Raw genomic sequence first — 24,075 nt, forward strand, 5'->3', positions numbered from 1 at the left:
AGTTTAGTTTCATTTTTCTGTCTCTGCCCTGCCTGTCAGTTGTCGCTTCTTGCTGCCCATCCCTGCCGGGCCTCTACCAGTATCTCCAATCCGCCGTGACCTGAGAAGCCGAGGCCGCTCGAACTGTGTGTAAACCAAGAATACACAGGACTTGAAGACCCAAGAAGCTCTCCTTTAAATCAGATGCGTGAATGTGGGGTCATCTAATTTAATGCCCATGGAGGATTTTCCCACCTTTCTAGGCTCCGGCTGCACCCCTGAGGAGGGGCTGAGGCTCCCTGAAGTCTCCCTGGTGAACGGGGTGTGGGGGGAGCACAAAGCAGGTGCTCAGACAGCTCTGTCTGAGCCAAGTGGTGCTCAACACAGCCAGAACCACTGAGGGGGGCAGGGCTCGAGTTAGGTGAGCTCTATGGTTCCAAACATGCTCCTCTCGGCTTCAAACTCCTGCACTTAGAAACACAGGGCCCGGGCGCCTGGGTGGCTCAGTCGGTTAAGCGACTGCCTTCGGCTCAGGTCATGATCCTGGAGTCCCGGGATCGAGTCCCGCGTCGGGCTCCCTGCTCGGCGGGGAGCCTGCTTCTCCCTCTGACCCTCCTCCCTCTCATGCTCTCTGTCTCCCATTCTCTCTCTCAGATAAATAAATAAAATCTTTAAAAAAAAAAAAAAAGAAAAGAAAAGAAACAGGGCCCTCCAGGGGGCCCTCTGGGGCACAGAGAACTACAGGCCATGCTGAGCGCACATTTTGATGGTTACCAGCAAGGCTTTTGAGAGGCAGAGTTTTCCGAAGTGAAACAGAACGCAGAAGCCCTTCCCAGGCACTCGCTGCGGAATCAGCTCCAATGCCAAATACCTTGTTTCCGCCCTGTTGCACCTTTGGAAGATAGTGCCTCTTTCTCCCTCTCAAGTAACTGAATTTTTAGCAACAGGATACACACAAGTGCTTTCTTCACATTAAGTACTTTGAGCTGCACTGTGGCACATGGGTACTTACAGGAACGAGAAGGATGGAAAATCTAGAAATCAAAAATTATCTGTGGTTTTTTTCCAGGTATGGAATTATGAATTTTTTCATCTTTATATTTTGATTTCCCAAACTTCTTTTGTTAAGCATGTAGGATTTTTATAGTCAGGTAAATAGAAGTAATTTTAAAAAATATTTTTCTTTGGGGGCGCCTGGGTGGCTCAGTTGGTTAAGCGTCTGCCTTCAGCTCAGGTCATGATCCCAGGGTTCTGGGATTGAGCCCCGCATCGGGCTCCCTGCTCGGCGGGAAGCCTGCTTCTCCCTCTGCCTCTGTCGCTCCCCCTGCTTATGCTCTCTCTCTTTCTCTCATGAATAAATAAAATCTTTAAAAAATATATTTTTTCTTTGTCATTTAAAAAAAGATTGGTCTCTGTCCCTTGTGTTTCCTTCTTTCCATGCATCCAGGAGAGTGTGCCCAGTCACAGGGGTCCAGCTCCACCTGGGGACATGCTTCAGGCCTAACTGCAGGACATCTGGGTCCTTGGGAGCCCGAGGTCCTGGCAAGTGGAGTGACGTCTGCCTGCTGCATTCCTCCCTACTACCTTGGCTTCCGCGGTCCCGGAAAATGGGGTTGCCGGTATTCATCTGGCCCTTCCAGTCCCTCTGCTCCAGCTGGTCTTTTGGGGCTTTGAGGAGCTATGAGGGGCCCCCATGAACCCAGGCTGTGAGCATGGCAGAGACTGTGTGGTCTTTGAAGGCAGGTGGACAAGAATACATCTGGTCTCTAGCACTTCCTGCTCCGTTTGTGACTTTGTACTAACAAACCACCGAGTCTCCCTGAACCTTGTTTTTTGCATCACCAAAATGGGAATAATAATAATCGTGCTGGAGATTAATGAGATGGTACATGCCAAGTGGGCATCAGACACTGAAGGGTACCCCTGAACAGTAAATACTGTTCTTATTGAAAATATCTAGGACACAGGGGGTTCAGTCCAGATTCTCAACTGGCTGTACTTTAAAGTACCCTGGGAAGCTTTTAAAAGACTCCGAGGTCCATGAGGCACCTGGGTGGCTCAGTTGGTTGGGCATCCGACTTTGGTTTCAGCTCAAGTCATGATCTCATGGGTCATGGGATCGAGCCCCAAGTGGGGCTCCATGCTTGGTGGGAAGTCTGCTTCTCCCTCTCCTTCTGCCCCTCCCCCCCCTAAAATAAATGAATAAATCTTTAAAAGAAAAAAAAGCCTCAGAGGTCCAGGTGGGGCAGATATCCTCATGCAGCTATGGACACAAGAAGTGCATTTTCACCATACATTCTATTTCCTTTCCGGCCACAAATCCATGCCCATGGCACCCTTCCCATTGGCTCAAAACCACCACCTCCAGGAAGCCCTCAACAAGTCACCCACAGCCACTGGAATTCCTTCAACACCTAAATTTGGTTCAGGATTCAATTCACGTGGAGTTTGCCCTTTCCACCGTGTCAGCTGGAAAACATACTTGAACTACTTTCCATCTTTGTATTTGCTACCTGAATAACTGTTCCTAATCTCACTCTGAGCAAAGATGGGGCACCGTGGATGCTGGGACAGGCTCTGGGCTCTGTGCCCACTCCAGATGATCCAAAAAAGGCCAACCGAGGCACTGTACCAGTTCCCTGAGTGTGGTGCCAGGACCTGAAGCATCCGCATCACCTGGGAACTTGTTAGGGAGGCAAAGTCTCAGGCCACCTGGGAACCATCACATTTGAAGGTTAACTCTGGGGGTGAGGCCTAGCGTCTGTTTGCACAAGCCCTCCAGATGGGTCTGCGCTTGCTCACCTGCGAGGGCTGCTGAATGAAGCTAAAGACTCATTCGCACCTGTGAGCCAAGGAAGGCCTTTGCTCCCTCGATAAGGATGGAGCAAGGAGAAGCTTGATATTGGTCTGTGTTCCATGTCAACGAGGGTATAGATAACATTTCGTAAGTGCACTCTGAATAGTCACATCTGCAAATTCATGTCTAAGAAATCTCTGGAGTGCAGTTTCGTCCCTTTTCCTATTACCACCGGCATATCTCATAAAAAAGCTTGCCAGAAAACTAATTTACCCCTTATAGGTCCATTTTTTAAACTCAATTTTTCCTGTGTTAAGTGGAATAAAGTGCCAAATGTTAACCTTTTCCTTATAATTCAGGAGCCTCACTATGAACTAGCTTACAGCCTTGGGCCACCAGCAGTGGGTGGCCATGTTTAGATATTTGCACAAAAACAGCCCCAGTTTCCCTACCACTGTGAGTCCTTGTGCTTGCTTTCTAGAATTTTCTCTCTGTTCCTACCTTCAGCAGTTACATGTTGCTTCTTCAGTGTGGGCTCCTAGAATAGCTCCAGCCTCCCTTCTAATCTGGGTTGAGAAGACAGATAACCCTGCTGGTTCAAACTGTGTGTAGACCAAAAGTAGGCAGGCCTGAGGGAGCCTCCTACAGATCAAATCCCGAGCCTGGCATTCCAGTCCCCTCTCGTTTACCAACCACAGCCCTTCAGTGTACCTCAACTTGCCCAGCCAGAGGGGACGGCTTCTGGGGTGTCTAACATTCTTCCAGCCTGGGAATAGGTGTCACATCCAGGGGCAGGTAGGGAAGTCAGGTTACCTGGTCCTGGAGTTTCTGGAACATCAGTGGGTGTGGTTCTTCCAGTATATTCTCATTGAGCCGGGACTGCCCCTCGACATTGACTTGGGATGAGGCCTTACTGGACAGGAAGGTCATGTAGATCTCTTTTGCCTTTTCCTGCATCTGGAGGAGACACAGGGAGCCTGTTACCTGGGAGCCCAGCCCTTCCCGCCTGAGCCCAGTTCTCTACTCCAGCCAGACCCAGAAGCAGCTCCGTCGCCCCTGGGGGCTCTGGCTGCCGCCCTGGGGCTACGCTCTGTGTTGGGAGGGCTCGTGATGGGCCTAGCCCCTACTCCCACCCCTGCCACATGTCTGTAGCCACAGCTCCTGTCACGAAATTGCGACATTATCCATTTAGAAATGAAGAGAGAAAGAATCCCGGCCCAGAGTGAATGACAGTCTGCACCATTCAGGACCATCCTGTGAAGCCTCTGAACGAAGGACTCGAGGGAATATTGTTCAGTCATAAAAAGGAGCAAAGCATGGACACACGCTACAACATGGTGGAACCTTGCAAACGTTGTGCTGAGGAAAGAAGCCAGGCCCTAAACACTGCACGGTTCCATTCACGTGAAATATCCAAAAGAGGCAGATCCACAGAGACAGAAGACTGAGTGGTGGCCCAGAGCTGGGGGAAGGGGGCAAGGGGGAGCGACTGCAAATGGGTAAGGGGTTTCTCTGCAGGACAATAAAAGATTTCTGGAACTAGGGGCGCCTGGGTGGCTCAGTTGGTTAAGAGATTGCCTTCGGCTCAGGTCATGATCCTGGAGTCCAGGGATCGAGTCCCGCATCGGGCTCCCTGCTCAACAGGGAGTCTGTTTCTCCCTCTGACCTCCCCCACTCTTATGTGCTCTCTCTCTCTCATTCCCTCTCTCTCAGATAAATAAATAAAATCTTAAAAAAAAAAAAAGATTTCTGGAACTGGATAGTGTGAACGTACATAATGCTGCTGAACTGTATACTTTAAAATGATTAAAACAGTAAAAATGAGAGCCCTAAAAAAATGGTTAAGTGGTAAGATTTATGCTATGAGTGTTTTACCACAATTTAAAAAATCAAGTTTGGGGTGCCTGCGTGGTGCAGTCGGTTAAGCGTCCGACTCCTGATTTTAGCTCAGGTCATGATCTCGGGGTCGCGAGATGGAGTCCCACATTGGGCTCCATCCTGGGTGTGGAGGCTTCTTAAGATTCTCTCTCTCCCTCTCCCTCTGCCCCTTCCCCCTCTAAAAAAATAAAAGTTAAAAATAAAAATAAAAAAGATAAAAAACCAAGTTAAACCATGCACACATATCCTAACCGGTCATCAAGCACCTACTATGCCTGAGACACATGCTAGGGGTTTTACAGCTATGATCCCATTTCCTTAATCCCCTGATCATCCAGCAAAGGACCATTTCCTGTTGACGTCACTTCCCTGATGAGGACTCAGAGGAGAGGTGATGTGGCTTATTCAAGGAGCCTGCAGGGAGACTGAGGGCTGTTTGGCTCCAAAGCCTTGCATCCCCCCACCCTCCCGGCCCCAGTCCACGCCTGTGAGCTACATCACCCCCCCTAGGGGTCCAGTCAGTCCACATTCCAGGACAGGGATTTTTTTGGTACCGGGATATGAGCCTAAGCAAAGGGGAGAAGGCTCGCTGCCCACCCTGAGTCCCAAGTGCCGACCTGCTGGAAAGCATCAGTCCTAAGTAGATACAGGCCCTTAAAATGCTTCTAAGCACAGTTGGAAAAGATATGCCCATGTGCATTCAGGTTGCAGCGAAAACCTAGAGCAAAAACACTTAGGGTAAGTGCTCTCTGTCTTAAAAAGAGCATGCCTCCTTGCTGAGGCTGCACAAGGCAGCCTGGTCCTCCAAGGCATCCCCTCAGGGTTCTATTTTCTCCTAGAGAAAGGAGGCACCTCGCTGGTGGCCAAGATGGGGGTCGGTTCTCTGAGCATTATAGCCTCATCTAGTACCTCACCCCACAGAGCAAGTCGGGAGACCACTGCTTCTGATCTGCAGCCACGGAGCCATGATGTGGGGGGTGGGGGGGACCTGGGGGGCTTCATGGGGCCCAGAGAAGAGCCATTGTCTCCAGAGAGCCCACCTGGGACCCTGAACAGGCTTGCAGAGCCCGGCTCAGGACAGCCCAGGCTCTGGAAACATTTGGCCTTCTAGAAACCACCAGAAGGCTTCAATACTTGGTGCTTGAAAGGAGGAGAGTTTAACTTATTTTGGTTCCAGGGACTAGTTGACAAAAGATGCCATGAGGCCAAGGTTTGACCATCCTACCCCCCCTCCCCGGAAAGAAAGTCTTGACAGTACATACAGGAAGACTTCCCCAGGTGGGAGATCAACGCCCCAGGCCATGGTGTCATTTCTGGATCAATTATTGCCATGGACCATTAATTGATGTCCAACTCAACAACACAGGAACATCTTAGGCTAAATATGGCTACTCCAAGGGACAAGTCTGGAGGCCATTGCAGAGATCCAGGAAGGGCAGCACTTTGGAGTTTCTTGCTTTCCAAAGACCCACCGCTCCATGAAGTCACGAGCCCCACTTCCACCACCCCTTCTGTCCGTGAGGAACAATTTGGAAAACCACCTCCTGTTTTAACAATACTTCATGAGGGTGCCTGGGTGGCTCAGTCGTTAAGCGTCTGCCTTCGGCTCAGGTCATGATCCCAGGTTCCTGGGATCGAGTCCCACATCAGGCTCCCTGCTCAGCCGGAAGCCTGCTTCTCCCTCTCTCTCTCCCCCTGCTTGTGTTCCCTCTCTCGCTGTGTCTTTCTCTGTCAAATAAATAAAATCTTAAAAAAAAAAAAAAAAAAAAAGAAATGACCTCTTAAAAAAAAAAAACAAAAAACAAAAAAACAATACTTCATGAAAATACAATTCCAACTAGTCTGATCAGCAAACTCCATGCAGAGCTCTGGAAATAGAAATCACTTGGGTCTCTCCTCCCCCTTGAACATTCACACACACGTTTTCCAGATGAATCCAGGATATCTTGGGTGGTTCTGCAAAGGAGAAGTGTACCGAGTAGCCTAAAGCTTGGAGGTGGGGGCGGGAGGGGCCTGGAGGAGAGGAAGCAGGTTGGGGGGCGGGGTGTGAAGGTATGCTAGCCTCTGGGAAGCTCAGCCCCACCCTGAGGTCCCCAGCCACCCCTCCTGAGTCTGTCTGGGAAGTGTGGGGTCCCCGAGGCACCCAGTCCAGGGCCGACCTGGTGCATGGCTGCCCCCACCCCTGGCTGAACACACACAGGGCAATGGCTTCAGCCACAGAGCTTATCTGGGCTGGGATAGGAAGCGTGACTGAAAAGGGAAACCCTTAGACTGCAGACCACAAGCCAGTCACGGGAAGGCCTGGTGCCCATGCCGAGAACTCTTAACAAAAAAGAAGAACCGGGTCTCTCGAGTTATTTTGGTAGATTTTCCATCGCTCTGTTAACCCTCTTCTAGCCCCGCTGGGACGGGGACAGAACGTGCACCACCAGACTGGTGGAGCTGCCCGGGTCTACGGTTCTGGGTGTGAGCTCAAAGGATGGCCAGCTTCTCTTCCCCAGCCCGGCCAGCCTCCCCTAGGACACCTGCTCTGCGGAGAGCCAACAGGCCCAGCATCTGACCCTGCCTGTCCAGAAGGTGCTAGAAAAGGATCCCCCAGGGCCCATGTGATGACTCCTGGCATCAACCTGAGGACCGCCTGTGGGAGTGTTTGCACCCAGATGAGCTTCTCCCAGACACCCCGTGAGTCTGGGGCCTTCACTCCAGCCTGGTAATGCGTCAGTCATAACAACGCCCAGGCAGAAGTCAGCGCTCAAGCACTGCACCCTCAGCACATGCGTGTGGAAGGGAAGCAATTCGTTTAGTATCAGCCTGAGACACAGCAATCTACCCAGAAGAAAGACAAAAGCATCAGCATCCCAAAGCTCCTTGCTCTTTCTTCTCTCCCCCATCCATTAAGGGGCTGAAACCTTTTCCACTGGGAAAATAAAACCTCCTTCCACTCCACGTGCCCTTATCGCTAATGACCTCCCCACTCCTGACTTCTTCCTGAAACATCTCAAAGGAAAAGCGTGCACTTTGCATCTCCATCGCCCCCCTCCTCGGCCCACTCAGCCTGGCTTCTGCCCACCTGCTGCCCACCTCCCAGCAGCTCACTGACATGCACCAGTGCCTCAGTCCCTCAGACCTTCTCCTGGTCTGCTCTCTGGCCCCTGGCTGCCCTCCCAGGATCCTCCAACACCTTCCTGTTTCTATCTGTCTCCTTTGTAGGTTCCCGTCTCTCTGTTCCCCCATAAATTCTGGGATTCCCAGACTTTTGCCCTAGCAAGGATGCTTTCCTAACCACGTGCTCTCCCAAGATTTCAGCCCAACCCTCTTTCCCAAGCTACTGACCATGGAGCCAACTGATTTCTAGAAATGTGGGCTTGGATGTCCCACAGACACCTCCAACTTAACACCAAAAAGCAAAGTGGCCCCTCCTGGCCAGTGGTCCTGCCATCTCTACTTCAGGAAGCTGAGAGCCACGGTCCCCAACACCTGTCTCACCCCACACTGCACCTGTCACCGAGATCTGTTCACTCAGTTCACTCTGCCTCCTTCACGTGCCTGCACAGTCAGTCCTTGTCCACTCCCAGCATTTGGCCGGAGATAGACCGCAGGAGAGGACACATGAGAAAAGTTAAGGATTGAGCCACTACCTTTATTCATATCAGCTTCAGAAAAAGAAGGAGGCAAAGAAAATAGCAAGTAGACGATGCGAGAATATTTCTGAGAACTGGCTCAGGAAATGGAAAGCAGTTGGAGGGACAGCGGATGACTCCGCAGAGAGTGTGACAACAAACGTGCACCTGCATGGGTGGGGAGGAGGGTGCCAACAAGGAGCATCCGAAAATGGCAGGAACTCAGGGGGCATCAGGTGGTCCAGACAGAAGGGACGAGGAGGGCAGCAGAAAGAAGCCATTAGACCCCCAGGGCCCCGATACCCCCAACCCTGAGCAGTTATCCCCCATCCCTTCTCCATGAGAGACCAGAGTTTTTCCACTAGAGAAACTGACTCAGGGAAGCTGCAGAACAGAGGCACGAGGAGGGAAAGGATGAGACACCAAATGGTGAAGCGGACCTCTACTTTGGACCCCCAGCAAAATCCTCCCAGTGCCGCGCACTGGACGTACGTGCGGTTTATGAGCATATCAGGCTTGTGGCCACCAGGAAGAGACTACAGGGCCCCAGGCTAGAGAAAACAAAAGCAAAAAGGAATTCCACAGAAGGATGTGGAAGTCAAGTTGAAATCTCCAAAAGAGAAGTGGGAACCAAAAGCCAAAGAGATGAAAAAAATGGGAGGGAAAAGAGGTAAAAGTGAAGGTCTCGCTCTGTCCAGGGGAGGAGGGCCGTCACTGGGAAAGAGGCCAGAGAAAATGGAAGGAAAGGAGTAACCAGAAGTCACGACAATCGTAACAACCTAACATTGCCCAGAACCACACATTTCCAGATTAAAAGGCTCCACAAAACGCCCACGTGGTGGATGAACCCCAACCCCCCAAAGCCTCTGACTATATAGTTGTAGAATATTTGTGATGAAAAGAAGAACATATGCTATTCCAGAGGGAAAAGAGCAAAAGAAACAAAACAGCTTACATATAAAATACTAATTCTTAACAAAAATGGAAGACAATGGGGCAGGTATGTTCCAAGGTCTAAAGGAGTGTCGACCTAGAATTCATTTCTGTTCCATCACAGTATCAGTGAAGTGGGAGAGTAGGGGAAAAAATAACATTTTCACTCAACAAGATCTTTAAATGTCCACCTGCCATGTCCCCTTCCGCAGGAAGCTACTGCTGGCCGTGTCGCCCCAGGATGAGGGAGCGACTCGGGATAGAGGAGGTCCCAGGTCCTGGAAGCAGGCAAGGGGCTGAGGAATGCCCATGGTGGCAAAGGAAGGCCTGGGGATGCCCCGGTGGGAGCTGTGGCCAGAGGGCTCCCCAGGGGATGGTCCCCAGGTGAACCCCAGCTGCAGAGGCGAACCGAGAGGCCTGAGCCCATGCGACACCGTGTCGAGAGGCATTTTAGAGGGCTGCTGGAGGTTATAAAAATAAAAAAAGCACAAGATGGTCCAAGAAGAAAAAACATGGAAGCATCCCCTTTGGCTCAGCAGCAAACAGGAAAGAGACTTCATCGTGAAAATACAGTAGACAGGGATGTGAGTAAGTGAAAGCTCGGTTATAGCAAGAGGAAGCTGGTAGATAACATCTAGAAGTGATGAGTTAGCTTGGAAGGAACAGGAGCGCAGGGCCAGCCAATGCTGGGTCTAAACCACACCGGGAGCAGCTGAGCTCTGCTCGGGCCAGCCTGGACCCAGCCAAACCCATGCTGAAAGGCCCAGCAAGAACCAGAGGGGGAGTGAAATCTGGAGGGTGCTGCAGGGTGAAGGGCACCAGCCCATCTTACTCCAGAAGGAGCGTGGGTCACTTGGGGATTTTTGAATATATATATATTTTTTTTTAATAAAGAAGATGGTGTTGTAGCCCTTTAGGAAAACCTTTACTTTGGTACTTTATTTTTTTTTTTTAAGATTTTATTTATTTATTTATTTAAGAGAGAGCGAGAGCGAGCACACGAGTTGGTTGGGGGAGGGGCAGAGGGAGAGGGAGAAGCAGCTAAGCAAGAAGCCTGATGGGGGGTTCCCTGCCAGGACCCTGGGATCATGACCTGAGTTGAAGGCAGACGCTTAACTGACTGAGCCACCCAGGTGCCCCTGCTTTAAGTACTTTAAATAAGAACCTCAAACACTCTAAATCCTGGATCAGGTTGTAGTGTTAAATAATATGTAATTGAAATCATAAATACCATAGATCCCTTCCCCTATAACCCTGTTAACTCTAAAATGCTATAAAAAGGCAAGGTACCATTATATTTAAATACCAGTACCAGTCCCTCTCGGAGCTATGATTATTAGAAACCTGCACTGCGGGGTGCCTGGGTGGCTTAGTTGGTTAAACGTCTCTTGATTTCAGCTGGGGTCATGATCTCAGGGTTGTGAGATTGAGCCTCATGTCGGATTTCCCATTCAGCTCAGAGTCTGCTTGAGACTCTCTCTCTCTCCCTCTGCCCCTCCCCGCCACACTCGCACATTCTCCCTCTCTCTCTCTGACAAATAAATAAATCTAAAAAAAGAAGAAAGAAAGAAAGAAACCTGCACTGCCCCTCCCCTCCCCCTCCCCTCCCCCTGGCTTGGTTTTTACAAATCTGCACAACCTGCCATGTCCATCTCCACTCTGTCACAGAGTGAACAAGCCCAGTATGCACATGCTGCTGAATGAATGAATGAGTGAATGAGTTCAGGGATACCCAACACCTCGTTGGAGCTTTTCCTGAGGTTTTATCACTCACAAACACTGCTCAGTTTTAGAAAACAGATCCATCTCTTGTGCGAATTCATGAATTCATGGGGGAGAGGCACTTTTCAGAAAAATTTCAAGCCATAAAGAAATTGGGAAGGGAGAGAAGTGCTTTGAAAGCTGTCTGCTGAGTATGAACACCCTGAAAGGTACAACCACCCTAGGTTCCCCAAGGAGGGCGGGGGTACAGGGCGTCATCCTCCCAACTTCCTAAAGCCCAGCATCCCTGCTGCACATGCAGAGTGTCAAGACCTTCCCGTTCCCTTGGCGAAGCACGGGCCAGGAAAGAGAGCGGGACACAGTGCAGGTCCACTGTTGGAGCTTCTGAGAAAACATGTCTGTCCCTAGGGCCATCACCACAGCAGGAGGGGAGGGCGCTAGGACCCCGCCCCAGGTGGGTCCTCAGGCGCCAGCTGACCTGAGTGGGGAGAGCAGGAAGTAAACAGCACCAGGCTGCTCTAGGCACTTGAATACAGTGGGGAGAAGATAGACAAGGATCTCAGACCCACAGAGCCTTCGTGATAGAGGGAAGACAAGACAGTACAGAAAGGAAATAAAGAAATCCTACACACAAGAGACCAGAGGAGTTGTAAGTGCTCTGGAGAGATCCAGCTGGATAATCCTAGGGAAAGAATGAAAAAACAAGCCAGCACAGAGCCTATTTAAAATAATGGAGGGGCGCCTGGGTGGCTCAGTCAGTTAGGCGTCCAACTCTTGGTCATAATCTCAGGGTTGTGGGATGGAGAGCCCCATGTCGGGCTCCACGCTCAGCATGGAGTCCGCTTGAGATATTCTCTCCCTCTGCCCCTCCCACTCGTGCTCTCTCTCTCTCTCTCTCTCTAAAATAAATAAATCTTTAAAAAAATAAATAAAGCAATGGAGGCAACGTAAGATTCATACGGATCCCACCACCGCCTCTGTTCACTGTAGAGATACACCCTCGACAGACTCCCTGCTGGACCAGACAGGGCGAGTCTTATTGTGAAACTTGGTTGGGCTCACTTCTCCCCCTGCCTCCGTCCTCCTCCACTTTTTAAAATTAGTGATTTGGAACTTACTCCTGGTTTTACTTCCCCTGTAGCCAGACCCACTGGAGAATACACAGGCCCCGCAGTCAGAGACCTGGGTCTGCGCTCTGGCCCCGTCCGCACCAGGCCGGGCAGCGTGGGCAAGCTGCTGCGTGCCCTCCCAAACCACAGCCCACACATCTGGAAGGATGGGGACAGTCATGAGGCTCAGGGTGATAACCCAGACGAGGTCTGGGCGTCACGGGCCTCACGGATGCTTGCTTGCTTGCTTCCCAGCACTGTCTGCCTTCTCAGGCGGCTGGCTGGTGAGGCACTCACTGCATGTTCTAGGCTTCAGGACACGAACCTTCAAGGGGTCATATGCTGGGTGTCGGGGTGGGGGTGCAGCGAGGGGCTGCCAGAATCTGGAAGCTCTGCCTGTAGGATGCGGATGGGCCAGGGCAACCCAACTCCGTGGCCTTCCAGTGTTCACCTGGACTCCCAGGCTCTCCAGGTATGAGCTCCCCTCCCTCCCAGCCTCAAGCCCAGAAGAACTGGCCTGCCCCTCATGCGCTACTCTCCCACCACCTGGCCTTCCTTCGGCTCTTCTCTCCAGGCTGTCCTCCCCACAAGCTACCCACACCCCCAAACTCCACTTCAGGTGTCAGCTTCCCCACCGACCCCCACCTAGGCTCCCATGGAACCCACACTTCCATTTCTCTGCTTAGCACACTTGCAAAGGCTTGTTTAACAAGCTGCTTTCCTTCTCCATGCCTGTTCCCTAAAGAAGCTCATCCGTCTTTGTCCCTGTGTGTCCCCCACACACTTTACAGGGCCTGGCCCTAAGCAGGCCCTCCACAGAGATCTGGTGGACTCAACTGAATCTAAGGACACACAAGCATGATGCAGGGAGAGTGTCCAGGAGACCTCAGAATGTTGGTCCAAGTCCCAGCTCAGCTGTGGCGGGGGGGGGGGGGGGGGGGGCGCTCAGCTTCCCGATTAGTACAATGTGGTGGCAGAGTGGTGGAGGGAGGGCCGGCCGACCTGTAGGCCCCTCTTACCCCCAACACATAAAGAATATGGCAGAAGAATGGACATCTGTTTGCCTGCTGGGCTCTCGCCTAGGGTTTTAGCCTGAGGCTGGACAAATCAAATTGCACAGTCCAGCATTTATGGACAGTGGCCCCTGGGCCCTGTCTTGGGTGCTGGGGCCGAAGGAAAACAATGAGCACTCCTGTCTCCAGGGTGGAATCCCAGCTTTCCAGGGCAGGCAGACTCACCTGCTCACTTTTCCCCAGAGGCCATTCACCGCCTAGTAGGCTCAGACAAAGTCATCCAGGGAAGAGAAGAAGCCCAAAGGAAGCAAATGCCAAGGGTCCTGCTTGGGAAGGCTTTCTAGGCTGACCTAGGAAATTCAAGCTAAAGGGAACCTATCTTAGCATCCACCCTCAACCTCACAGAGAGGAAGGTGGTAGAAGGAAGGCCCCGCTGCTCCATCTTGGGGGAAGTGTGTCTGAGTCAGGAAAAGGCTCTGAACACACCAATGACGAACATTCTCCAAGCTGTTGTCTACAAACACGTGCGTAACGGCTACTGGCTTCATGGAATCCAGGTTTTAGAGACAGAGGCTCAAAAGCTGGCAGCCCACGAGCTGCTTCTGCCCATGGATATGTTTTGTTTGGCAGGCAAGGTTTTACATTTTTTTTACAAATTAGTTCCAACATTTATTCCTAAGAATCCAAACGTCCAACTTCTCTGGAAAACCAGGCAGTGCTGGGCTGAAGATGGAAGAAGGTGCCTTAGGAAGAAAGGCCCGCCCCTTAGGGTTCTGGGGGCAAGGGTGGGCAAGCGAAGACCTGGGTGGGCAGAACTCAAAGCACGGAAAGCCCAGACAGCCACAGGCCCCAAAGTCAGCTAAAGAATCAGCCACAGCTCCTAGAGGCGGGGCCAGCTACCCACAATGGTCCCAGTCCCCACCACTCCCTATAGCCTCACACCAAAAGCTTCATGGATTCATGTTTACTCACCGGCCCCTGTAGGCATTTAGCTGGTAGCCTCTTAGACATACACAGGCATAGGCCTCACAAACGTACCCAATCCATAGGCCTTCCTCCCCATAATCTCCTTCACCTCCCCTCGCACCCAGCCTTCAAGGACAGAAAGTCTGCTGACATCAGAATGAAAGGTTACCTCCTGCAAAGAGCACACATCTACCCAGGAGAACAGTCAGAAACTTTCTGTGCGGGATGCCTGCCAACTACAGGATGTTTTGTAAAGATACATTGAATAATTGACAATCTATCTGATTCGAGTTGCGCTTTTATCGCCGCACATCTGTTTATCGTTTTACTACATCCGTACAAAATGCCGACATGTCAAACTCTGGGGAAGCATCCTCATAACTTATTTATGAAGAAAAAAATCGGGCGCAATGATAAACTCGAAATGACAGAATCGTTATTTTTACTTTAACTATTTGTCCATTTAAACAGCTCCATTTATTTTATTTATTTTTTTTAAAGATTTTATTTATTTATTTATTTGAGAGAGAGAATGAGAGACAGAGAGCACGAGAGGGAGGAGGGTCAGAGGGAAAAGCAGACCCCCTGCTGAGCAGGGAGCCCGACGTGGGACTCGATCCCGGGACTCCGGGATCATGACCTGAGCCGAAGGCAGTCACTTAACCGACTGAACTACCCAGGCGCCCCTAAACAGCTCCATTTAAAAATTAACACACTTTGGGGTGCCTGGGTGGCTCAGTCGGTTAAGCGACTGCCTTCAGCTCAGGTCATGATCCCGGGGTCCTGGGATCAAGTCCTGCAATGGGCTCCCTGCTCAGCAGGGAGTCTGCTTCTCCCTCTGCCCCTCCCCCCAGCTCGTGCACACTCTCTCTCCCCCCTCTCAAAAATAAATAAAATATTTTTTAAAAAATTAACACACTTTTTAAATTATTAATATTTGATCAACACAAGATACCTAATTTGAAGCTTCAGTCTTTCCCTAAATCCAATATGGCTCAGATTTCTTCAGGCAATTTCAAAGTCTACTGGAAAGGCAGCTGTAACTTTATAATGAGAGGGAAAAAAAATTATCAAGAACGTGATCACAGACTGGAAGACATACCTGCTTCTTATCCTGTGTTTTCTTAAAGTCTTCACATGCTAGCCAAAATAAAACATTTTCTTCACTGAATTCCTTTTTTAAAAATTCCTATGGATAAAAAGAAGAAAAAACATCAAGCAGTATTCCACTTTAAGGTAAGAAAGAAACAAATAATGCATTTTCCTTCAAGGGCTGGTTTGGCAAAATGCAACTAATGAGTATGGTTCGGTCACCCTTCGAAAACTCCATCCTGAAAAACAAAGCGTATGTTTAATGTTAAAGCTAGAATTTCATATGCATTTGAACTTAATGACTTGGACATCATCAGGAAGAGTAAAAATGAAGCAGGAATCTCCTCACAAGTCTAAGCTGACAATAAATTACCAAAGAGTAAATTTAAGTGGGAGATATATTAGTTCCTTCCAGACAGTGTTTAAACAAAGTACATTCCTCTAAAATCAGGCCCATTTTTTTTAAACAAAAGAAAAAAAAACATATTAAGCATGTCTAAAAATGTCACGATGCAAACTATTTTAAGTTGGAGGTGTGTTTTCTTTTGTCAGCTGTTTGGGGGTTAGCAGCACAGCCCACCATCCCGCTGTGTGCAGAATGGGGCCCTTCCCGAGATCTAGATGGTGCTCCCAGCGGCCTGGTGTCCAGGAATGTTAGCAGCCCAGCCGGCCACCCCCTCCCCTGGTGCTGCAACAGGGACCAACAGCATCAGGGCTTATGCTGACCTGAGCCAAGACTTAAAGACAGGGAGGGTATGTGCTCTGGTAAGCGCTGTGAATTGTTCAAGACTGTTGAATCTCAGATCTGTACCTCTGAAACAAATAATGCAATGTATATTAAGAAGAAAAAAAGAGGAGGAAGAAGGTAGCGGGAGGGGAAGAATGAAGTGGGGGAAATCGGAGGGGTAGACGAACCATGAGAGATGATGGACTCTGAAAAACAAACAGGGTTCTAGAGGGGAGGGGGGTGGGAGGATGGGTTAGCCTGGTGGTGGGTATTGAGGAGGGCACGTTCTGCATGGAGCACTGGGTGTTATGCACAAACAATGAATCATGGAACACTTCATCTAAAACTAATGATGTAATGTATAGGGATTAACATAAGAATAAAAAAAAAAAGAAAGAAAGAAAAAAAAGACTTAAAGACAGAAGGCAGTGGGACTCAGGCAGATACGGGGCATTCTCGAAATTCACATGTGGTTCTTCTGACACCTGGGGTTTCTGCTAGCCAAAACAGTTCTTTCTAGGCAGCGCCGACACGCCCCATCCATCAGCCCTCCTCTTGGAGTTCAACTTCACTTCTCCAGCTGTTGTCCACCTCTCTCACTGGGTTAATAAGGAGTCCCGAGAATCCCCGACACACAAGAGAACCAACTTTCACATCAGAGAGACCCAGACCACCCCCTCCCAGCTGTCACAGAGCTAGGAATTCTTTGTGGATTCTGCCAATGAGCAAAGTGCCTCTTTTCCCATCACCGCCTCCCCCTCCCATCCAACTATATAAAAACCAGAAACAGTCGGTGCGTGCCCCTCCGCTCTGGTCCAAGGCTATCCGCGAGAGCGTCTCCACCTTGGCCATGGCAAGTGAGAAGTCCTTATTCTCAGGTTGGGACACACACAGTGAAACCAGCCTGTGTTTCCCCCACAGATGTCTACACTTCTTCATGTGCTGCATCGATCCCGGTCAACAATGAAAAAGGCAAACCCTAAATCTTTTCACGCCTTCTGGGTCTTCAAGCAGATTCTCCAGAGAGGCCGCCCATTTGGCTGTGCTCTTGGGGTTCTGCTGGCTACTGCTCGAACTCCCGTCGCTGCCGTGGATGTCTGCAAAGCAAAGTTCAGACTGTGTATGTGGTCCAAAGATACTTCCATGTAAAAATATCTGCAAATAACGGTCATCGTCATCACCACTGTGGCTAATACAGGTTATGTGGCAGAATCTATTCCAGGCATTTAACACAGGGAACTCGTTCTAGTCCCGATGATAACCTTAGGAAGGAGGCACTGCCATTTCCTCCATCTTACAGCTGAGGGAAACTGAGGTGCAGAGCAATGACAGGAGGGCCGTGTCCTTGCCCACCACTCTCCACCCATCCTTCCCCCACCCAGGGTCCTCTGGCCAACCCTCAGGCAGCCTTTGAGTCTCACTCAGACCATCCTCCCCGGGACCCTGACACAATGGCAGCTGCTTCCCCATTACACTTTGTGCACAGTCTTGTAATTACCATGCTGTCTCGTGAGGGGATTTGCACGACTGACGCACTAGTCTGAAAGCTTCTGCGTATCTTTCTGTTGTATTGGCAATATGTAGCTCATTGCTTGGCACATGAATAAAAGTTTGCACCAGGGTTGGGCCAAGGGTGGGAAAAGGGAGACACTGCCTACAGGTGCAAGGTTTCAGGGGGTTGCTAAAAAACTCAGGCATCAAGATAAATGGTATTTTCATGCAAATTTTGAGAAATCAAAATATGCAAAGAATTCCATAACGTGGGGCACCTGGGTGGCTCAGTTGGTGAAATGTCTGCCTTCGGCTCAGGTCATGATTTTGGGGTCCTGGGATTGAGCCCCATGTTGGGCTCCCTGCTCAGTGGGGAGCCTGCTTCTCCCTTTCTCTCTGCCTCTCAACCAGCTTGTGCTCTGTCAAATAAATAAAATCTTAAAAAAAAAAGAATTCCATAACAAAATACCAAAATTGTAAATAAAGACAGGATCGGTATTACTTTTTCCTTTGCCTCCAATATGGCTCAGCATCACACCGTTACTGTGTGTGTAGATTGAATGAATGACTCTTTGTACCCGCACATCTGCTGCCTTCTCTTCCTCAAGACACCTGAAAAGTCTCTTGACTAAAGTAAAGGGGACAGGGGACCTCCAACTAACACACTCTGACTACTTGCCCACAAGGAAGTGACAACACAACACGCCTCATTCTACAGAATTCGGTCCCTTCCTGGAGTCAAAGGAAAAAACCATGGAATGTCACTTCGGGTGGGCCCAGGTTCCAAACCCAGTTTAGCCAATTCAAACTGGGTGGTAAGGGGCAAAATTCTGTGTGCAAGATAAAGCTAATCCTCCTATCTGGCTGGTTATCCAAAAGACTAAAAGGGGAAGCACATCAGGCATCTAGAAGCTCACAGTGGACTCAACAAATGTTAGTTCCTCTCTCCTCTTGCCTAAAATAATGATTTATCAAGTGAACTCTTTTCATAGCTAATGCTTTGTCTCCATTGCCTTTTTTCATTTAAAGGTAGAAACCTGTTTCTATAAAGCAAAGTTTGAATGTAGGAGAAAATACGCTTTTAACTAAAAAATCAGCAAAGCAAACCATTTGAAAAGGATAAATGAAAAAAGTCCTATGAATATTAATTGCTGCAAACAGCTAGGATGCCACACAGGTTAAAATGTTTTTGGAAGAAAGTTGTATCCGAAAACATTGGCCTTAACAGAAACTCAGCTTGCATGATCTTTCATGTTCTATTGGGGGTCCCGCACGTGTTAATTTCTCAAGCAGCTGGGACCCTGTCTCCCAGCATCTGGGAGAACTACCTGGATTTTAGACATTCGCTGGCTGACTGGGGCTAAAAAGCAGAAGCCAGAAGCCCCGTGAGGGGTTGGGGACTGTGTTTCCATACACACTGGTGATAGAGCACATAAGAGAATGACCCAGGACAAATCTATTCCTTCCATCGAGAAGCAAACTCACTCAAACACAACACAAATGGACCTGATGCTTCTCTAGAGTGCATCTTCAGTCTGTGGATATTACATTAGTTCCCTGCTCTCTTTGCAAATGCTAGAACGGCAAGCCTCTGAACACTGAGTTTCTTCCTGACAAAGTACAAATCGAATCAAGAGATCACCATTATAAGAAAGTTCTGCGAGAGGGTTCATTCTGCCAAGCATTTCACCAATTTACTCTCCTGTTCGTGAATACAGCTTGACAATTTGCTTCCCTCCCTCAGCAGATCTTCTGTGACGTAAATACACGCGGAGACACAAGTGGGCCACTCCGGGGAACAGTCTTAGGCAGCCACAAATTTCTCCTGCTATCACGCACCACCTACTTTGCCCATAAGTTTTCAACCTTGGTCTGAAAGGGTTCCAAAGCTCCTGACATTCTTCTCAATAATAAACCAGACCACATTTGGGTTTTTGCTGCTACGCTCTCTTGCAAATAAATACACTTGGTGGATTCCCATTTAACCAAAATGGGAGATAAGATACCTGGCCCCACCATTTGATAGTTGTCACCTCCCCCAACCCTTAATTTGTACTCCAATCATTTTGCATATTAGATTTCTGTTCCAGCTTTCACTTGATCAAAGACTCTTATAACTCAATACAACTAGTCTGGTATTGTCCCCCTATTTTATAGACTGGGAAATAAAGGTTTGGAGGATAAAATAAGGGTTCAGAGGGTAAATGACCTACCCAAGGTGACCCAACTAAAGAACTACTCGATGGAACCTGTATTGGGACTTCAATGTGAAGGTGACTGTCCCTCCCAGGGCCACCTCCACAGAACCCCAGGGGCTCCTCCAGAACACAGGACTTGGCAAATAAATGGCCCTTCCTCTCAGTTCTCAGCTGGGCTACCATCTCCCTGCCATCAAGAGAAATGAAATACATTGACCCCCCACACTGTTACTGAAGGGCACAGAATTTCTAGGGCTGGCTCAGGAAGTCCACCAAGATGCAGCTACTCTCCATAGCCATAGCCACTGGTGTCTGGCTTTGGTGCCCTTGATAAAGACAAATTCCTTCTTGCCTTTTTGCCCACTTCTGCCCCCACCATCCTTACCGTGGTTATCTTCTTCCCACACTCTGATGTGTGTTTTTGCTTTTCCCAGAAGTATTGGTTTGAATTTTTCCAAGATTTCTTGATTGCCTTTCAATTTTGACAAAAGCTTTTGGCTATGCCCTTTTTTCCTTAATCCTTCTTGATTGTTATCAATATAGATAGATAGCTCTAAATAGAAGCACATTTGCAAACTCCAATCATTTAATGGTGTATCTCTCTCTTTTTTAAAGATTTTATTTATTTTTGACACAGAGTGTACAAGCAGGGGAAGCAGCAGAGGGAGAGGGAGAAGCAGGTTCCCGCTGATCAGAGAGCCCCATGTGGGGCTCGATCCCAGGACCCCAGGATCATGACCTGAGCCGAAGGCAGACGCTTAACCGTCTGAGCCACCCAGGCGCCCCTAATGGTGTATCTCTTTTCCAAGTCATGCTCCTGACCTCCAGTGAGACTGAGCAGAGGCCCCTGCATCTGGCACTGCCCTAGAGATCACCCCTCAAGTCAGGTCATTTCTATTACTCAGGGTCCCCCCACTTAGGAGACTTTCACTACTTCTTAATGCATGTAAGCAAAGGCTTCCTAAGACAAGTTTATCTTAAATGTTACAATCAGTCCAGCAATTATAAGAAAAAGGAATAACTTTTTCTCTATAGTATGCAGGTTTACTTCTGAACTTAAGAATAAAGCAAAACCAAGAGTTCCCAGCTTCCTGGCACCTGGGGCCATAAAGGGATAATATTCTTTGTTTTTTCATTGATAAAAGTTGCCATTTTAGACGGATTACAACACAAGAAGGTAAGCTCGGAATGCACAGGAGGAAAAAGTCAAACGTAATTTTCCAGCAGCTTTAAGATCAGTCAAGCTAGTAAGGAACTATCAGTGACACCATTTGTTTCAATTTTGTCCAGCTGTTTATCTTGTCTTGTTTAGTTTACCTATAAAATATTTTTACAATGAAAAAAATTTTTTAACCTCCTGAGGTCTTTAAAGCATTTTAGATCAGATTTTTGTAGGCACAATACTTATTTTTCAATAACTTTATATTCAGATTAATCTATCATTAGCTAATAACAGCAGCAAACACTTATACATTGCTTACAGTGTGCTGGGGACAGTTCCAAGCTTTTTCTGTGGCTTAAATCATTCATACCTCACAATGACCCTGTGCTTAATATTGTCCCCACTTCAGATGACGAAGCACAGATGCAAGGGTCACCCAGCTAGGAAAGGGGGGGACCATGCTCCAAGCACAGCTCCAGAGCCCACTCTCTTTATCATGAGGCTCTCCTGCCATTTTTGTTTTTGATAACTGCTGATCTTCACACTCACAAAGGCCAGAACACAACGGCCTTGAAGAGAAGGACAAAAACTGCACCGTGGGAAAAGACTGAGAAAACCAAGAGGGAATTCAGCGCAGACAAAAACCCACACCAGACCGGGCCAGAATCATCTAGCATGCAAACACAATGTACATACGTTTTCCATTTACATTTATGCTGTTCTGTGTGGTTTCTGACTTCAGCAAAAGCCATTATTTCAAAGATACAGATGGCTGAGGCTGGTTGCTTGCAGCATATTTCGTAATGCATTATTTATAGATGCTATGATGTCATATCTACCAGAGACTTTCTCCAGACATTAATTCCTTGGAAATCCATACTCAAAAGGCATCTGTAACACTCATCGCAACTGAAGGCTTACAGCATGGATTCCTGCTATTAGTCTGCAGGAAGGTCTGGATAATGATCCTGCATAGACAGTTTTTCCAAGTCAAATAATGTCCTAGTAAAATCTCAATACCCAACTTCCTCAAAGCAGAGTCAGTGTACGTTATCAAAGAGTCTATCCTAAGTACCCCCAAAACTTAGAGCATTATTAAAGAAAACAAACCAAACATTCAAGCCCAGGAAGAGGCCGAAATGTTCACTCGAAATTCTGAAGCGGTTTGATGGAACACAAACACACACACACACACACACACACACACCATACTCCCATAAATATTCAAGGAAAAGTGCACACCCCGAGAACCTTATTTAAAACCTCACATCAGGGGCACCTGGATGGCTCAGTCAGTTAAGCGTCCGACTCTTGGTTTCAGCTCAGGTCATGATCTCAGGGTTGTGAGATAGAGCCCTGTGTGGGGTCCACACTCGGCACAGAATCTGCTTGAGATTCTTTCCCTCTCCCTCCCCCTCTGCTCCTCCCCTCCCTCTCTCTCTCCCAAATAAATAAATAAAACCTTTAAAAACCTCATACCAACTATACCACATCAAACATATTACATTTTTTTAAAAAGTCATCCAAACTTAGAAGCAGAGAATCAGTTTGTCACAACTGGTGATCTATGTAAGGTTCCGGAGAAAGTGGGTCATGGAAACGCTCTATCTAAATATTACTTAAGTGCTTATCGGCTCCAGTATCTAACTTCTGAGAATAACTACCCTTCAAGGATGCAATTCCCTTGGTGGGGAGTTTTGCGTGAAGTGCAATTAGCAGAATATAATAATAAAAATGAAAAAGTTTTAAAATGATCATAATAATAGCAAACATCAAAGACCAGAGAAGGCGAGCAGGCTACAGAGGGCTGGCTGGACCCAGAAAAGGCATCATGGCATTTTTTTTTTTTCCAAGAAGCCAGAGACCTCAGAGAAAGCCAAGGGCTCGGGCGGGGCCTCCCAAGGGCACCTGTGTCCCTGTGTCTCCACTCCACTCTCCCCCCAGCCCCTGCCCTGCGCCGCTGTCAGCAGGGCAGTGGGCAAGCTGAGGACATCTGCCCAAGGGGGGTGGGGGCCAGTCCTTACGTTCCATGCTCTGGGGTCCACCTGAGGAGTCTCACAAAGCCCAGGAACCCACTGCCTTCTCAGAGACGCTTCGTGGGAGACAGGCCGGGGGCTGCGGGGCTCCTGAGCACCCTTGGGTCTGGAGGAAAAACAAGACTCCACATCCTCTTTTGAGTGGACTAAACAACAGATGGCCACTGGCTTCCAGTTTCTACCAGAGGGAAGGAAATCAGAACGCCAGACTGTTATTTGTAGCCTCCCTAGAATCTCTACTTTCTAGGCAAAGGCCCAGAAAAAAATAAAATTACCCAGGAGCTCTATCCTGGGGGTGAAAATGAAGACCCTGTCCTGATTTCCTTCACTTCCCAGAGGCCCCCCACTCCCCACCCCCAGGGCCTGACATTCGTGCTCAGATGTGCCCTCACCCCCGCCCCCGGGGCCCCTACGGCCGGGCGGGCAAGTGACCTTCTCCCTCCAGCATCAGAGGGACTGTGCATTTCTCGGGGAGGAGCTGTGTCTCCCCTGCAGTCCGCCATGTCTGGCACTCATGTTCACGTTTACATTGATGGATGTTTTCTGATAGATTGGGGGCGAGACAGCGAGCAGGACCACTGTCAAAACAGCTGCCTGACTGAGCGCTTGCTATAGATCTCGGCTCCACCTCACAGCGACCCGCCCAGGTCGGGCTCATCGGGGGCCCATTTTACAGAGGAGGAAACTGAGGCACGGTGAGGTTAAAGAAGGGGACGAGGTGGGACTCAGCCCCAAGCCCTCTGGCTGCAAAGCCTGGGAAGGGAAGGGCGGTGACAGACACAAGAAGTGAAAGGCGGGGCCCTTTTTCTCACAGAACTTAAAATTAATTGAGAAGATGAGACCAGGAGCTCCCACATGGCTATCTGCCCACAATGCCACAGGCTGGCATGAAGTTTTTTTCACTGGTTCATGTAGAAATGAAAATAAGGATAAGGAAATAGTTACCACTTAAGCTGTCTTGATACCATCAAGGCGGCCTTGGGTTGTTTTTAGGAAAGAGATCATTATATTTATTTACATGGTACAAAATTAAGAGACACAGTGGGAGCAGAGGGGAGAGCAGGGCTTCCTGTCAGCTCTGTCCGTCAGCCACCCAGTGCCTCTCCCTGGACACAATAACCTCTAGAAAATTCTGGTGGATCAGGACATTTCCTTACATGAGCTTCTGTCTTTACTCTCTGGGGTGTTCAAATGCCCTTTCATTCATGGAATGATAAAGATGGCTGATGATGGCATTGTTTTTAATGTCCTGACTGGAGAAAGGAAGAAAGGGGGGGAAAGGAAGAAGGGGCGGGAGGAGAGGAAAGGGAAAAGTTGTCAGCTCCATATTCATATATATATATGAATAAAAA

The 24,075-nt window shown here is 48.8% G+C and overlaps 1 protein-coding gene across 1 annotated transcript in view; it reads right to left on the reverse strand.

Annotated features, from left to right (window-relative positions):
• The window catches only part of RGS10 (regulator of G protein signaling 10), a 38,510-nt gene that overhangs the window by 10,228 nt on the left and 4,207 nt on the right, over positions 1-24,075 (reverse strand). The window contains exons 2-4 of the mRNA XM_045878960.3: positions 16,815-16,933; positions 15,120-15,206; positions 3,590-3,733 (exon numbers count right to left, since the gene is read on the reverse strand). Of these exons, the coding sequence (XP_045734916.1) occupies positions 3,590-3,733; positions 15,120-15,206; positions 16,815-16,933 (350 nt within the window). The remainder of the gene's footprint in view (positions 1-3,589; positions 3,734-15,119; positions 15,207-16,814; positions 16,934-24,075) is intronic.

Source organism: Mirounga angustirostris, unplaced genomic scaffold (assembly GCF_029215605.1).
Source record: "Mirounga angustirostris isolate CCGP_5_RB_7025 unplaced genomic scaffold, mMirAng1.0.hap1 SCAF_6, whole genome shotgun sequence".
NCBI lineage: Eukaryota > Metazoa > Chordata > Mammalia > Carnivora > Phocidae > Mirounga > Mirounga angustirostris.